The sequence below is a fragment of the Phascolarctos cinereus genome, unplaced genomic scaffold (genome assembly GCF_003287225.1).
Source record: "Phascolarctos cinereus isolate Bilbo 61053 unplaced genomic scaffold, phaCin_HiC Scaffold_1;HRSCAF=81, whole genome shotgun sequence".
NCBI lineage: Eukaryota > Metazoa > Chordata > Mammalia > Diprotodontia > Phascolarctidae > Phascolarctos > Phascolarctos cinereus.
This window is the reverse complement of record NW_027555514.1, coordinates 143,196,650-143,213,499: the sequence shown is the minus strand read 5'-3', so window position 1 is coordinate 143,213,499 and position 16,850 is coordinate 143,196,650. Positions and strand designations below refer to the sequence as shown.

The 16,850-nt window shown below is 40.1% G+C and overlaps 1 protein-coding gene and 1 non-coding gene across 4 annotated transcripts in view; one reads left to right on the top strand and one right to left on the bottom strand.

The window, feature by feature from the left end:
- The window catches only part of SRPK2 (SRSF protein kinase 2), a 228,439-nt gene extending 228,032 nt beyond the window's left edge, over positions 1 to 407 (bottom strand). For 2 of the 3 annotated variants that reach the window (XM_020984548.2, XM_078154492.1), the window contains exons 1-2: positions 271 to 407; positions 102 to 156 (exon numbers count right to left, since the gene is read on the bottom strand). In XM_020984548.2, coding sequence (XP_020840207.1) covers positions 102 to 156; positions 271 to 286 — 71 coding nt within the window. In that variant the 5' untranslated portion in view covers positions 287 to 407. The remainder of the gene's footprint in view (positions 1 to 101; positions 157 to 270) is intronic. The other variant, XM_020984550.2, reaches the window with a different exon arrangement.
- Positions 408 to 4,446: 4,039 nt separating this feature from the next.
- On the top strand, positions 4,447 to 4,553 carry LOC144455183 (U6 spliceosomal RNA). The gene has a single exon (XR_013483888.1). It is a non-coding gene; the product is annotated as a U6 spliceosomal RNA (small nuclear RNA).
- Positions 4,554 to 16,850: the final 12,297 nt, after the last annotated feature.

The following is a 16,850-nucleotide window of genomic DNA, read 5'->3' as shown; positions in this document are numbered from 1 at the left end:
CAGGGGGGTCCGGGCAACTTTCCTCAGCTGGAACCCGGCGCCCCCCGAGCCTTCCCGGTCAGGAGGGGCCATGGGGGTGGCGGCGGGGAGTCCGGACTCACTTTTTCAGATGTTTCTCTCTCTTCGGCCTCCGCTTTCGGGCCTGAATGGCCAGCACTGTGGGGGGGGGGGGAAGGGAAGAGAGAGAGACACACATTAACGGTTGGGGACGTTGTGGTCTCCGGGGGACGGGGCGGCGGGGAGGACAGAGAGCTGAAAGGGCGCACACACCTTTCCGGGAGCTCATCCCGCTAGGGGAAGGGGCGGTGACGGGGAGCCGGAGCCGAAGCCGGAGCTAGAGCCGGAGCCGGGGGCTGCAGCCTCCTCCACTCGCTCCGCCAGTCCAGGAGGAGGCGGGAACCGCGCCTGCGCCACCGGCCGCCGCTCCCCACGGGGGCCCGGCACAGGACCCGCCCCCCGGGCCCGGGCCCGCCCCAGACTCCGCCCCCGGCCCGGCCTGGGAGCCCCGGCGGCGCGTTTGGGTCCTGTCAGCCCCTCACACCCTCCCTCTCTACTCCCTCACCCTACTCCGGAGCTCCCCAAGCGAGGCTGGCACAGAACCACCCCCAGCCCCCATCTCGAGCGCCGCGGCACCCGGCCCGCCCCTCTCCCGGCTCCGGCCTCCTCCTCCAATGGCTCAACCCCGCGGTCCTCCCTCGGTCCGTCGCCCCGCCCTCCCAGGCCTCGCGTCGCGGCCTCCGCCCCGCCCCCGCCCAGCCCCCATCCTAGGACTCGCTCACCTTGTGTTCCGCTCCTGCCCTCGCGGTCCCCCACCCCTCCAAACTCCCGGCGAAGATCGCTCTCCCATTCCCCCCCTCTTCTCGCTTGCCAGAGGAGACCTGATTTTGTCAAGCACCACCTTGTCTCCCCCCGACCCGGCTCCCGTTCAGACGACCGACCTCTTTTCTTTCCACCCCTGCCCCGTTCCCCATTTCCTCCATCTTTTCATCCCTTAGTCCCCAAGTTGGTCCCTCCTGCACCGTTCTGCTCGGATCGGTTTCGATCCTTCACCTCTCGGACCCACGACCTGCTTCTCCTGCCCCTTTTTACGTGTATCCGTATTTAAAAAGCGGTAGTACATTTAGGGAGTTCCACACTACAATGTACACTCTCAGTTCGATATTGGTACACTTTTGATAGGCCAAGCCAAGTCGCTCAGGTGTGAAACAACTTTCTTTTTGTAACTATCCTCAAAGGCTTAATTTGAAATATCGTAAGGGCCGAATGGTGTTCCTGTAGTTGAAAGAGCACTGGGTTCCGAATCTGATGGTGATCTAGAGTCGAATCTAAGTTCTTCTCTTGGCCTGTGTGACCTTGGAAAAGTCACTGTACCTCTCTGGGCCATCATGTCTTGAAGACCTGTAAAATGAGAGTCTTGTACTAGGTGGTCTTTGTGACCCATTCAGCTCTCAATTTATAATACTATGCTCTCCAAGACCCATTCTAAATCTGATTCCTATTATTTACGTTTTAATCCTGTCTCTGCCATGGTATGAATTTGGACAAGGAGATGATCTCTAATGTTTCTCTCAACTTCTAAAAACTATGAACACAAATAATATATAACCTCACTAAGCATGTTTCCTCATGAGTAAATATGGAAGTGCTGATTTCTTTTGTGAGGAATAGAAGAGCATCATATCTTGTGAGGCTTCTTGTCATGAATGTAAAACTTCATCTTCAGTGTACGGGCAATATTCTCAAAATGTTTGAGTTTTTAGTGGAAAGTATTAGTTTAGGAAAAAAGAAAGAAAGAAAAAGGAGGCTGATTATCTGTTTGAAATGTCCTTCCAAATGCCCCCCAAAAGATCCCTATTTTAAACAAATTTGAGCATCGATTAACAATAATGCTTTAATAATATCACAGAATACTATACCAACAGTTCATAGAGATGTGCTAAATTCCTTAAATGTAGCCTTTAAAAAAAAAAGACTAAGTATAACCCAGGCACATTTATCGAAGACCAGCAGAAGGCACCCCACCTATAAATGAAAAATTAAGAGTTAAAGCAGTAAAAGTGTCAAGAAAATAAAGAGGCAATGTTATTATCCTGCTCATTCAAATCACAAGATTTAGAACTGGAAGTCAATATTTATCAAGGCCTAATATGTGGCAGATGCTGTGCTAAGCATTAGGGTACAAAGAAAAGCAAAAAATAATCCCTGCTTTCCAGGAGTTCACAGTAATCATTATAATCCAATCTCCTTATACAGATGAATGAATAAAGCATTTTATTAAGTATTTTTGTTGTTGTTTATTGTGTTCTTTTTTCAGTCACGTCTGACTGCTCTTGACCCCATTTGGAGTTTTCTTGGCAGAGATATTTGAGTGGTTTGCCATTTCCTTCTCGAGCTCATTTTACAGATGAGGAAACTGAGAAAAACAGGTTTAAGTGACTTGCCCAGCGTCATACAGCTATTAAGTGTCTGAGGCCAGATTTGAACTGAGGAAGCTGAGTCTTCCTAACTCCAGGCCTGGCAATCTCCACCATGTGCCAATCACTGTGCTAAACTCTTCAGATAGAAGTAGAAAAAGTTAACAGCCTTTACTCTCTCAAGGACCTCATATCTAATTGGGAAAGGCATCACGTATAAGAGAGTTCAGTTCCAATTAGGGAAAGACAATACACATAAGGGTTCACCAGCAATGTGGATAGGAAGGCTCTGAAGATGTAAGGGTGCAGTTTTAGGGCAGATGGTAAGATCCAGGAGTCACTAGATAGAGAAAACAGACAAGGGAACCAAGGTCCAGAGAAGGGCTTGCTTGAGGTCACACAAGCAGTGAAGTAGCAGGATTAGTATTCAAGCCCAGTACCTCTAACTCTAAAATCACTTTACCAGGCTGCCTTTATAATTGGCTACAATGAAGTTTTCAAAAGTACATCAGCTATTTCATTGTCAGAGAAGTTTCATAAATGTATCCTTACCTCAAGGTTGACTAGTCATAACATTTATTAAAATGTGTAGTGTTATAAAGGATACTAGACTGACAGAACCTGAATGTCTGTTGGATGTAAAACTTGTCTGTGTTTGTTCTTCTGACCGAAATGTGTGTACATTTCTATAAATTAAGGGAGGATAACACTTGTGACCCAGTATTAATAATCCAATATTTGTAAAGTGCCTTGAATTTCTTGAATAAAAACACGACTTCATCAACATCAAACAGCATTTATTAAATACTTAGCCATGACATTAGTCTTGTTGCTACATAAATTAAGAGAGTCATAGAATTTTGGGGCTAGAAGGGACATAAGGAACTACCAAAACATGAATAATAATGATACAAAGTCATAATTTATAGCATTTTATGGTTTCCAAAGTACTCTCCTTACAACAGCCTTGTGAGAATGACACTATAACCCCCATTTTACAGATAAGTATATTGAGGCTTAAAGAGTTTAAGTGCAGCTGATGAGTAGAGTGCTGGGTTTTGAATCAGGAAGACCTGAGTTCAAATCCAGACTCAGATACTTACTAGATGTATAATCCCAGGCAAGTCACTTAACCCCTGACTGTTTCAGTTTCCTCAACTATAATATAAGGATAATAATGCCACCAATTTCACAGGATTATTATGAGGATCAAATGAACTAATCTTTGTAAAACACTTAGCATACTGTCCAGCATATAGTAGACACTTATCAATCAGACTGGTCTCTAATCTTCTTCCCTTTCCTTCCCCTGAAGGGGTTGGTGGAACTGGGTTTCAAACTCAGGTCTAGATTGAGTCTAAATCTAGTATTTTTCCCCTTTTCTCACTAGTCTATATAGTTTAGGAGTTTACTGCCTATAAAGCTAATTCTTATCTTTGCAAATTACAAAGTTGTTTGAAAGACTTAAGGGAACACACAAATTAAAAAGCAACATAGTAAGAAAAGCATACATTTAGTTTATTTTAAAATGAAATAAAAGGTTCCAGCACCATGTGATGAAACATATCAAGGATGATATACAGTTGGGTGGGCAAACCATAGAGCTCATCCACTAGTACATATATCCTGGAAAGATACTACAATTGTGAGTTAGGTCCACAATTGAACAGGAGGAGAAGGAAGGGCTTGAATGCCTTGGAAAACTGCACAATTCATTTAGTGATCTCAAGATTTTCCATAAAACAAAAGCCCATCTTTTTGACATCAGTAGTTTCCCAGTAATGTTGCATGACTGTGAGTCTCTAAACAATTGAAGTTAACGATTGTCCAAAGAACAAAGGAGAGATGCATGGTTTGGGGAGATATAAGTGGCAACACATTATAAATGAGGACTTACACAGTAGAAACTGTGTAACAAATGGCATCAGAGAAATGTATCACTGGAAAAAGAAAGATGGGTCAGTCACATAGCAAAAGCAAAGGAAAACTGAAGGACAGTACACATGTTCCAATGTCACAAAAGTGCAAGGAAGTGCTTACTTCAGCAGCACATATGCTAAAATTGGAATAATAAACAGATTAGTGTGGCTCATGTTCAAGGTTGACATACAAATTCATGAAGCAGTCTTTGATATGTTTTGTTTGTTTTTACAAGGAGTGTAACTTATTTGTTACAAGTGAAGGCATTTATTTTGAGGGGAGGAAAGTCTTGGGGAGGGAGTAGTGATAGTGATGACAAAAATGAAGAAAGGAGTGTAAATGAAACATCTTAAAATACAATCAAAGAGCAGAAAGGGGCACAGAAAACAGGGTAGTGTTGATACTGCTCTATTAAATTTAATATATACTTGTAAAAAACAGTATATAATACATATTGAGGTGAGAATTTCATATGAAAACTTTTTTTCTACTTTTCTTTGTAATCAGAAAGATTCGTGTTTGTTGATATTTGTCAAATTTGTAACAAAAAAACATTTCAAAGGAAGCATGAGGAATACCACCAGCATATTGGGAGGACCAGTTGTGGTGGATTTATAGGAGGATGTTAACAAGAGTAGAATAGGATAGGCAATTATGGACAGGCTGCCATTTTTTTTAAGTGACTTGCCCAGGGTCACACAGCTAGTAAGTATCAAGTATTTGGTCTGAGATCACATTTGAACTTAGATCCTCTTGACTTCAGGGCCAGTGCTCTATCACACTGTGCCACCTAGCTGCCCTGAGGCTGCCATTCTTGATGAGAGTACCCACGATGACAGCACAGATCCACTGGAGCATAATCAAGGATCACAGGATGAAAGATTTAGAGTGAGAAGAGATCTTAAATATCATTTAGTTCAATCCACTCATTTTACAGAGGGAGAAATTGAGGCCTGAGGAGCTCAAGCTCACTGAGTTGGTATAATGATTAACCACAATTCCAGAAAACTAATGATGAAATATGCTACTCCTATCTCTTGAAAGAAATGGGAAAGATCCAGAGTATAGAATGAGATAAATATATATATAGATGTGTATGTGTGTTTGCATACACACACGTTCTTTTTCTTTTGGACATGGCAAATTCAGAAATTTGTTTTGTTTGACTACACACATTTGTTACAAGGAGGGGGAAATAATGGTTATTCAGTCTCAGCTAGCATACCTCCAATGATGGGGAACTTACTATCTTCAAAAACAGTCTATTCAAAGATATATATGTATGTGGTATACTGAAGAGAAAGAAGCATTAATTTTTTTAAACTATGCATTGTGATATCTAAATAATATAAGGGATGGAAACAAAACATATGGAGACCATGTCATATAAAGATCACTTGTAGGAATTTATAACATCTAGCCTACAAAAAGCTAGGATTTAAGGAAAACATTATCCTCAAAGGTTCAAAAGGTTATCATATAGGTAAAATAAAAGAATTATTCTGTTTTGTCTAAGAAGGCAGAACTCAGACCAGTGGATGGTAGAGAGAGAGAAATTCCAATTCAATAAAGGAAAGAACTTCCTAACATAATCAGATCTTCTCAGTCATAACAAAGCCTTTCTTTGACTCTTCTAAACCCCATCAAGCTAGGCTATTGTCCTATTTCTTTACTCCCCTGAATTAATACATTTCTTGCGAAAGTTGTCTATACTTGATCTTTCCAATTGAAAAATAATCATTCCACTACCTCACTACCTAATCCATTTTGAACCAGGTTTCTGCCTTCTCCAGTAGACTGAAACTACTTTCTCTAAAAGCAAAAGCAAAAACAAAACCAAAACTGAACATTGTAATTATAATGACCCTGGGAGCTTGACCCTGGGAAAAAATTGAAGAAATGCGCCTCCCTCCCTTCACTGGAGGAGTGGCAGTCTATAGATGCTGAATATTGCATATACTGTCAGACTCAGTTGAAGTGCTGCGTAATTTTGCTGAACTATTTTTCCCTCTTTTTCTAAAGAAAGGAAAGACATTCAGGAATGAGTCTGATGTAAATAACTATATACATGAACACTTCGTATGTGGGGGTGTTTGCATATATTTCTATAGGTACATGCTGTCTTCTCCAGTAGAATGTAAGTTTGTATCCCTAGCATATAGCACAGTGTCTGGCACATAGTAAATTATTAATTGATTATAAAATTGATTGTTGGTGATTGATTGTAAAAACAAAAGACACTAATAAAAATCAGATATTTTTAAAAACCTGCTATTTATAAAGTTGCCAGTGATTTCCTAATTGCCAAATCCAATGACCTTTATTCAGACTTCATCCAGTCTTCATCCTCCTTGCCTTCTCCTTGCCCCCAAATTCCTGTAGCTTTTTGACAAATCTAATCCTTTCCCTCCTACTAGATACTCTCTTTCCCTTGGTTTCAAGGACATTTTTCTTGTCTTAATTCTCTGACTTCTCAAACTGTTCGTTCTTTGATTCTGTTCATTCCTCATCTTCTTTCTTACTTTGTTGCACATATTCTCCATGGTTTTGTCCTTGGCCCTTTTCTCTTCTTTCAACTGTCTACTTTAGTCCATGGCTTAAGATGATATTTCTACATACCAAAGACACCAAATTCTCCTATTTCCAAATGTGACTTCTTTTTAAGACTTTAGACCTGAATTTCCAACTGCCTGTAGGATTTACCCATTTGGATGCCTCACTAGCATCTCAGACTTAACATGACCAAACCCAGTTGATTACTGATTTGCCAAAACCTATTCCTCCTTCTACTTCATTATTTCCATCTGTGGCAATACCATTCTCCAAGTCTCCCATTTTACTTTTTACTTTTCCTCACCTCTCATATCCATTTAACTACCAGGTCCTATTGATTTCATGTCAGCATCCTTTTCTTTCTATTCCCACTGCTACTATCCTTTCACAAGCCCTGATTTCTGCCCACCTACATCGCTGAGATAATCTCTTACAAAGTCTCCCTCCTATCCCTCCCCACTCCAATCTATATCTTATATTACTACCAAAATAATCTTTTTATGGATTCATTCAATTCAACATTTATCAAGCACTTCCTATGTACAAGGCACATAAGTCTGGTCATGTCAATATTTTGCTTTAAAAAAAAATTCTTCAGTGACTTACTATTGCCTTGTAGTAATTCAAAATTCTTTGCTTGTCATTTAAGGTCTTTGTATATTATGCCGCCATGCTTTTCAAACTCTATCACACACTAATCTCCTCTAACTTCTCAATTTATCCCCCCATTTCTATGTCTGTGCTCATGGTGTTTCCTATGGTTAGGATGTCCATTCTTCCTTTCTCTGCCCTTCCAATCTTCTGCATCTTTTAAAAACCAATTCAGGTACTGTCTCCTTCACGAAACCTTCTCTGATCTCCCTGAATGGTAACAACTTCCTCTACTCCCTGCCTGATCCATCAGATGGTACTTAATTTTGCTAATTTCTAATGCATTTATGTAATTTTAGATATTACAGTTATCTGTGGCTTATTCTCTGCTACACTATGAGTTCTGTGATGACCAGAACTCTCTTTTATTTTAACTTTGTACCTTCTACAACCCATAGCTCTTTGCTCTGCATGCAGTACTTCCTAAGTAAGTTTTTGTTGGATGAATGAATCAATGAATAACAATTAGGTTCTGGGGTCTCAAAGGCTCCAGAAGTTCTTGTCAAGTTGGAAAAGCTTAAAATACACATTGAGTGATTGATCAAACCTAGCAAATTCAGAAAGGCTCCCCACTGGATGGATAGCCATCAGGTGATGAAATTTTTCCAAGCTATGGTAACTCTTGAAACTGCCTACCAAGTTTTAGAGAGATTTCAATCCACATGGATAAAGGCAGTACCAACCTGATGACATCATAGACCTTTTCAAGTATTAAACTATAAACAAGAATTTTTTTTTTGCTTTTTTTTGGTGAGGCATTTGGGGTTAGGTGACTTGCCCAGGGTCACACAGCTAGTAAGTGTCAAGTGTCTGAAGCTGGATTTGAACTCAGGTCCTCCTGACTCCAAGGCCAGAGCCCTATCTACTTCGCCACGTAGCTGCCCTTAAACAAGAAATTTCTAACTAGAGCTATCCCAAAATGGAATGGTCTGCCTTATAAGGCAGTAAGTTCACGAGACCATAGATTTAGAGCTAAAAGCCTAAAAAAGACTTCAGAAATCACTTAGTCCAACACCCTCATTTACAGATGAGGAAACTGAAACTCAGAGAGGTTAGGTGACTCATGCAAGGTCTTACAGAGTATTCTAAAAGTCCTAGTGCAGTTTTAAGCTTTAACAGCCACACAAGCATCCATGGCTTAGTTCCAGGCATGCCTCTTCAGTGCCCAAAGCTGGCACTGAGTTGTGATGGCTCACATCAACAAACATATGCTTTTTAAAACCCCCATAAACATGAAGTTAATTGTTGGTAGTCTGAAGGTGTATCAGCTTAAAACTACACCAAGACTCTCGGGACACCCAGTAGAAATAATAAATGGCAGAGCTGGGATATAAGCCCAGGTTCTCTGACTCAACCTTCAGAATTCTTATCTTCATCATGCTGTCTCCCTATTCTCTGACAAGAGAGATTTTTGAACAAAGGCTAGAAGATCATTTGTCAAAAATTCATGCTTTAGGTAAGAATTGCACTTGGAAATTATCCAACATTCCTTACAACTCAGTGATTCTATGAGTTATGTAGTTAATGATCATAAATACTGTATTTCCATATGATAGGAAAAACATGTTTGAATCATCACAAGACTAGAGGCATTGTGTTCTCTATTGATGGTCTATATATTAGCAATTACTTCTCCCATATACTGCAGAACTCATCTCTTCACCTTATTTAGTTCTCAGTAGAAAGATTTCTCAATATAATTAGAAACAACCATATGCATATATTAAAAGAATAACATATTCCTAACTGTATTTTGTTTTCTGATTTATACATTCAGTAACAGCCTTTGGAGTAGTGTCCTCATTCTGCTTTCATTTGATAGAAAGTCACAAATGCTAGAAAATTTTCTGCTTTTATCTAGGCAAAAGGAAAGCCAATCAGAACTATGCAGATCTCATTATGAAGACCATCAGTATAAATGAAGGTTTACTGAATCCCTACTGTGTACTTGACCCTATTCCAAACCAGGTCAACTTGAACAATTGATCATCTGTAGATGGAACATTCTGTCTCGATATTATACCACTCAGTAATATGCTCCAAGGAGAATAGGTGATCACAGGGTGTGGCCATAAAATACCTATGCAAGCACAAAGTACATGATGAACTCTTAGAAATAAATTTCTCTTCCACCTGGTAGGAGAAGTTGAATAGTTTCCATTCCTTTCCTACCTTTTGCCTCTGGTTGAAGCCATATCTGTACCATAACTGAATGCATCAGCTGCAGCAAAGACACTATACCTAGGAACCTGTAATTTGAACAAATGTTATGGTCATCTCTTGGCAAATGGTTCTTTTTTTTTTTTTTTGGTAAATGATTCTTACAGAGAGATAAGTGATTCCTGTAATGATGAAGTTGTAAAAGGTAGGTGATGCTTTTTTTTAAGAAATATACAAGGCCTAGCATGCTCACTCTTCTACGAACCCACCACTGAACTGCCTCAGGCTCCTGGCATTAAGCCCTCCAAAATCTGCCAAGCCCATCCCATCCATACAATCATAAGCCACCTACCTCAGCTCCCTCACTTTATAGAGACCGTCAAGTGATTTGCCCAAACTCACACAGATAATAAGGGTTAGGGGTAAGAATTGACTCCAGAGGCCTCCCAGGGCCATTCCTCTTTCCCGTACCACTCTGTCTTCAGTTCTAGAAGCATTTAGTGCTTTTAATCTATACCTGCTGCTCGTGCTCTAGATTCACTAAGGCCTCGTCCAACAGGTAAGGTACAATGGTATGAAAAGAAGTTAGCAAAGTTTGATGACACTAAAAAGTGGCTTTTATTTTAAATAGTTCACTCTGAATGACATTCAGATAGATAGATAGATAGATAGATAGATAGATAGATAGATATAGATATATAGATATAGATATAGATATAGATATAGATATAGATATAGATATAGATATAGATATAGATATAGATATAGATATAGATATAGATATAGATATTTGGTTGTTGGTTTTTTTTTGGCTAGGCAATAGGATTAAGTGACTTGCTCAGGGCCACACAGCTAGTAAGTGCTATGTGTCTGAGGCCAGATTTGAACTCAGGTCCTCCCGAATCCAGGGCCAGAGTTCTATTACTCTTCAACAAAAATCTGGTAGCCACAGGGTTAAAAAAAAAAAGAGTCTGGTAGCCTAGAAATGTGGTGAGACTGAAGGGATATAGGATAACAACTCTATTTCTCTCCTTCACTTCATCCACTTTTAGCACCTGCCAGGATGTACAGGGTACCTTTGGTTGAGGTCCATAGGTCACTTGGGTAACATAGTCTACTTTCTAAAAAAAAATTTAAATTATTATTTATTTTTAGCATTTTTTTAAAAAAATTTTTGAGTTCTAAATTCTCTCCTGCCTACCTGCCCCTCCCCCATCCGTTTAGAAGACAAGCAACATGATATCGATTATACGTGTGAAATCATGCAAAAGATATTTCCATGTCAGCCATACCACAAAAAAGCAAGAAAAATAAAGAAAGTAAAAATATATACTTTCATATGCACTCATAGTTCATCAGTTCTGTCTTTAGAGGTGAATAACATTTTTTCATCATGAGTCCTTTAGAACTATCTTGGATCACTGTTTTGCTCAGGGCAGCTAGATCTTTCACGGTTGATCATCACTACAATATTGCCATTACTGTGTACCTCTTCGTTTTGCTCACTTTAGTTTGCATGAGTTCATATATGTCTTCCCATGTTTTTCTCAAACCATCCCCTTTGTCATTTCTTATAGCAGAATAGTATTCTGTAACAATCATCTACCATAGCATGTTCGGCCATTCCAACTGAAGACCATCTCCTCAATTTCCAATCCTTTGTCACCACAAAAGAGATGTTATAAATATTTTGTACATATAAGTTCTTTTCCTTTTTCTTTGATGTCTTTAGAATACAGACTTAGAAGTGGTATTGCTGGATCAAAAAGTATGCACAGTTTTATAGCCCTTTTGAAATCATTCCAAATCACTCTCCAAAAGGATAGGACCAGTTTGCAACTCATTAGTATACCTATTTTCCCTCATCCCCTCTATCATTTGTCATTTCTGATAGGTATGAGGTGGCACTTCAGAGTTGTTTTAATTTGTATTTCTCTAACCATTAGTGGTAATATATTCTTCTGAATGGGACAGATCACTGCCAGGGGTTGGCAGGTGCCAAAGTCATGACCCCACAAGCTGTCATTTAGCATGTATAGCATGGCTTACCTCCACGCAGCCTTCTCTGTGTCCAAAGAATGGGCCTTGTGACTAAGGTTATGCTGGCTCACATCATCAAAGACAGCATTCTAAACACCTAAGTTTAATGACTTTAGTTATTGGCATTTCACATGTCAGATACACGTCCAATGACTTATGAGTTGACATAATACTGGAAGAATTTAATGATATCATTTGAACTTCTTGCTACAAATGAAGATAGCAGACATAAGGAAGTTGCAGTTATATGGAAAGATTACTTATGGGAAGTGGTTTCATTACACACCCAACACTAATAAGAAACATCCTTTATTGAGACACTAGGTCATCTCATTTTGCAGTGTTCGTGATAAACATAAACAAATTGAAGACCATGAAACGCAGCAGAGGCTTCTACAATTACTGAGAGAACTCAACAGTACTCCTAAGGCTTGCTGCTGTTGCTACAATGAAATGAATATGATTCTCTAGTCACGACTTTCCCATCTCTGGCCTTACTGCCTTTGTACAAGCTATCTCATGTTCCTGAAATACTGTCCCCATCTACCCTCACCTCTGCCTCTTGAAATCTCCAGCTCCAACTAATGTTAAACTCAATTGCCATCTCCTATATCAGGCCTTTTCTGATTCCTCAGGTATTGGTGCTCTCCCATAAAAAATTAATTTGTAATACTTCATATATATATATATTTTGTATTTACTTATCTGTGTACATGCTATTCCCCACAGTAGAATATAAGCTTCTTGAGAGTAAAGATTGCCTTCATTTTTGTCTTTTTATCTCTAGAATCTGGGACATACAAGAGACATTTTAAAAGTAGTTGTTGAATTTCATTAATTGTAATGGCAAGAAGCCTGTATCCACAAGGCTTCTACTGTAGTGAGAGCAAAAAAGGCTGTCGTGAATATGAATTTAACACCTTTCAGGGAATTAACTAATGAATCCTTTCTTTACTGGGAAGTGGGACTACCATATTTGGACTAGATCACCTGAATCTCCCATGTGCTATTTGAGAAAGTGTAACTGTCACAAAAACAGTTAGAACAAACCAAATGCAACAGAAAAAATCTGAGGGTGGAGGGACAGAGATAAGGGAGTTATACCATTCTAAAAGCATTTAGCATTTTCTGAGATATTTGAAAAAGGGAAAGATACTGAAGGATTGGGTGGGGGTTGGAATCACGAATAGCAAGTAAAGCCTCAAGTTGATCACAATGAAGACTGGTTCTAACTTTAAAGTATGCAGCCTTCAGTTTCTTTTTAACAAAAGGTAATTTACAAAAGTGATGGCTAGAACTCTTTTGGGTGGTTTTGTTAACTTATTTTTCAGTAGTTTGAGTGTTTGTCCATGTTTATCAGCTTTATTTAAACAAAATTTAATCCTAAAAATGAATTCAATTCAAAGCAACAAACACTATTAAGCAACTCTTATGCATAAGGCACTATGCTAAACTCCAGGAATACAGAGATGAAAAATGATATAATCTTTGCCTTCAATAAGTTTATAATCTAAGAGGGTTCCTAGATACCCAACTATCTCATTATATACTAAGCTGTTGCAGTCTAGGGGTGCTGGGAACCCCAAACTTCAAGGGCAGAAGACATGAGTCTTGCCTCAAAAGAATTTGACTCAAGCCTTCTTTCAGTCAGAGACAAGGTTTATTAAAACACCGATTGAGGAGAGCAAGATTTTAAGAATGTGAGCATTTGTGACACTGTATTGACAACAGGGCCAGACCCCCTAAAGAATCTGAGGATTTGATGGGGGCAAGATGGACCTTATATACAGAAAGACTGTGGGAAGAGTTGGATGTGATCAAGGAGTGACCAATAGCTGGGGTGACTGGGAGGTAACAGAGAAGGACCCTGAAGGGCTGAGTGCCCCAGGCTAACACCAGGGACCTGGGCCAGGGTCTAGATGGAATTAATGGTGGGAAGTGGCTGGAGGTAACAGACAAGGAAGGGCGGGGCTAGGTTGAGGCAACAGAAAATTGGAGATTGGGGCAGTGTCAAAGCCACAATGAAAGGACGATGGAAAGGATTATTAACTTGGAAGGGCCAGGTGCTCCAGGCAAAAGCCTGAGACCTGAGCCACATGGGAAAGTCCAGGACCTTTTAGCTATACATCATTAGCGCCCCTTCAAAGCCACTCACTGTGGAACTTCATCAAAACTTAATTTACCCTTCAAATTGTTCCACATTCCAGATTATCTTTTTACTGTCTCCACCAAGCAAAACTTTCTTTCCCTCAGTGCATATTTCATATAGATGTAAGGAGAAAGGTAATCAGATTAAACTGATTCTTCATAATGTGTAAATAAGTGCCTACATTTTATAAAAGATCTTTGTTAACTGAAATGAGTCTCTAATTAGGAGAATTTTAGATTACTGAACAAAGTAAAGTAAAAAAAAATAGGAGGCGAGAAAAGGAAGATGTTTTTGGGAAGGAGGGTAACCATTTATCTGCGCCAGACAGCCTAAAAATCTGCTCTCTCAATCAGCTTTTGCACAGATTCTTTCCTTCCTCTACTTCCAAGCCTACAGATTCTCTAAAAAACTTCAAGAATTCTTCATGTTGGCTTTCATGAAAGCTGAAGTGGAGTGTTTGGGGTGGGTAGAAGCAGGAGTGGTAAACAAGGTATGTATATATGTATGGGTTGTTTGTACAACCTGACTGTGGGTTTTTGAAACCCTAAATATTTAACTTCTGTTAGAAAAATCTGAAACAAAAATCTACTACAAGAATGAGTGAAGGAAAGCCTTTATTATGCTTCTCGAGAGAAGCAGACATGGTAGAATCAACTTTTAAATGGTTAGTAAGATCCATACTCCACCCACCAGGACTAGGATTGGTCCAGCTCATCTGAGTTACACTCTTCCAGAACCACCCATCCCATGTTCCTCCATGTTCCTCCTTGTCATGCGTCCCACGTACAAAAATGTCGGCTATCTCTGCCCTTGAGGTATGTCAGTTAATACTCAATAAGCTTATTAAGCAAGCCCAGTGGAGAAAAACCTTTGCCCTGTTGAGGCCCTGTCCTAGACCCAAATGGGTTGCAACTGGTTTAGCCTCCAGGGCTCTTTCTTAAGGAACTAGTTGTTTGCAGAATGTTTGAGGCACTTTCTGATTGGTTGAGGGACTATCCACAAGATTTTGGAAGTTATTCTCACAATCCCCTTGTTCTGCTGTGGAAGCCGAACTCTAATCCTTTCTTATACTTCCAAAATGGGTGCATGGGGAAAGAAGGAAAGAAAATATGCAATTATTAAGCACATACTATGTGCCAGGCATTGTGCTAAGTTACTTAACAAGGATTATCTCATTTGGTCCTCAAAACAATCCTGAGAAGGGGTAGGTGCTAATATGATCCCCATTTTACATTTCAGGAAACTAAGGCAGACAGAAGTTAAGCAATTTTCTCAGTCACACAGCTAGTAAATGTTCAAGACCAAATTTGAATTCAGTTCTTCCAGACTCTGGGTCTAGCACTCTATCCACTGTACCATCTACCTGCCTGACTGTGGTCAGGACAAAAGAATAGCTGACCAACAAGACTAGCCTAGGCACTGGTAGTGAAACTCAGGAAGACCGATTTAAATTCTTTCTCTGGCACTTTCTACCTAAGTGTCCCTAAGCAATTTACTCCCCCATTTCAGTATCTGTGATGAGGTCTAGAGGCTTAGGGGTGCTTGAACCCCAAAATCACAACATGTGGGTCTTGCCAGAAAGAATTCCACCCAAGCCTTTTTTCAGCCAAAGACAAGGTTTATTAAAGATCCGCCATATTGGCCAGACTCTTAAGGAATCTGAACACCTGTGAGCTATTGGCTAGACAGTAAAAATATGAGCAGTGGCTAGATTATAAGAATCTCAGCACCTCAACGGAGACAAGATAGACCTTATACACAGAAAGACTGTGGGAGGGATGTAGGAGTGGCCAAGTAGTCTGCAGGGACTGTGCCAGAGACCTGGACCACATGGTCAAGGGAGAATAGAGCCTAGCTAGGATTAAGGGTGGGAAGTGGCTGCGGGCCATAGGGAGGTAAAACTATGGAGGGCTAGGCTAGGTTAAGGGTAACAGGAAATTGGGAGATTGGCTGTAGCCACAATGAAAGGCCAGTTGATGGGTTTATAGCCTCAGGCAAATGCCAGAGATTTGGCCATGTGGGAAAGTCCAGGGTTTTTCCTTTCTGGGGTCCAGATCCCAACCCCATCATTTGGACCTACATGTAAAATAGCTCGACAGTGTTGTTCTGTAGCTCAAATGAGATAATTTGTGCTTCGTAAACCTTAAAACCCTATATAAATTCAGCTGTTATTATTATTAACCTATGCAGCATATTGGATGTATTTATTACACTCTACACATAAAGTATAAGCCACAAATATGTAGTGAATTTACCGTCCAATAGTAAAAGAGGAGCCAATCTTCAGGTAGGCCCTGCTTTGATTCTTCCAAAGGCCTCACTTCCTCTCCTTTAATTCCAGTCCAGAGGATTCACCAGTTGTTCAGTCATTTTTTCAGTCATGTCTGACTCTTCGTAACCCCATTTGGAGTTTTCTTGGCAGAGATACTGGAGTGGCTTACTATTTCCTTCTCTAGCTCATTTTACAGAAGAGGAAACTGAGGCAAACAAAGTCAACTGACTTGCCCAGGGTCTAGTAAGTGTCTAAGGCCAGATTTGAACTCAGAAAGATGAGTCTTCTTGACTCTAAGCCCTGCACTGGACTGCACCACCTAGCTGCCCAGGACTGACCAGCCAATCACAAAATGGGTTATGGTAATCTTAATGATAAGAACGTGCTGTTGGACAGCACAATCTCTCTGCCCTTCCAAAGTCAAGCAAGAAGAATATATGTACATTCTTCCTGGGATTGTAGATGGGCACAAACATTTTAGAAAGCAACATGGTAATAAACAGTAAATCTCCAAAATGATCATATCAATGTAATGAAGAATGGAACAAGCAGAATGAGAACTAATTATATGAGGATCACAGTAATGTAAAGAAAAACAACTTTGAAAGGCTACAGAACAGAAGCTTCAGATCTATGCACTGACTAATTATGACTTCAGAAGACTGGTGATGAAGAATATCTCTTGAGAAAG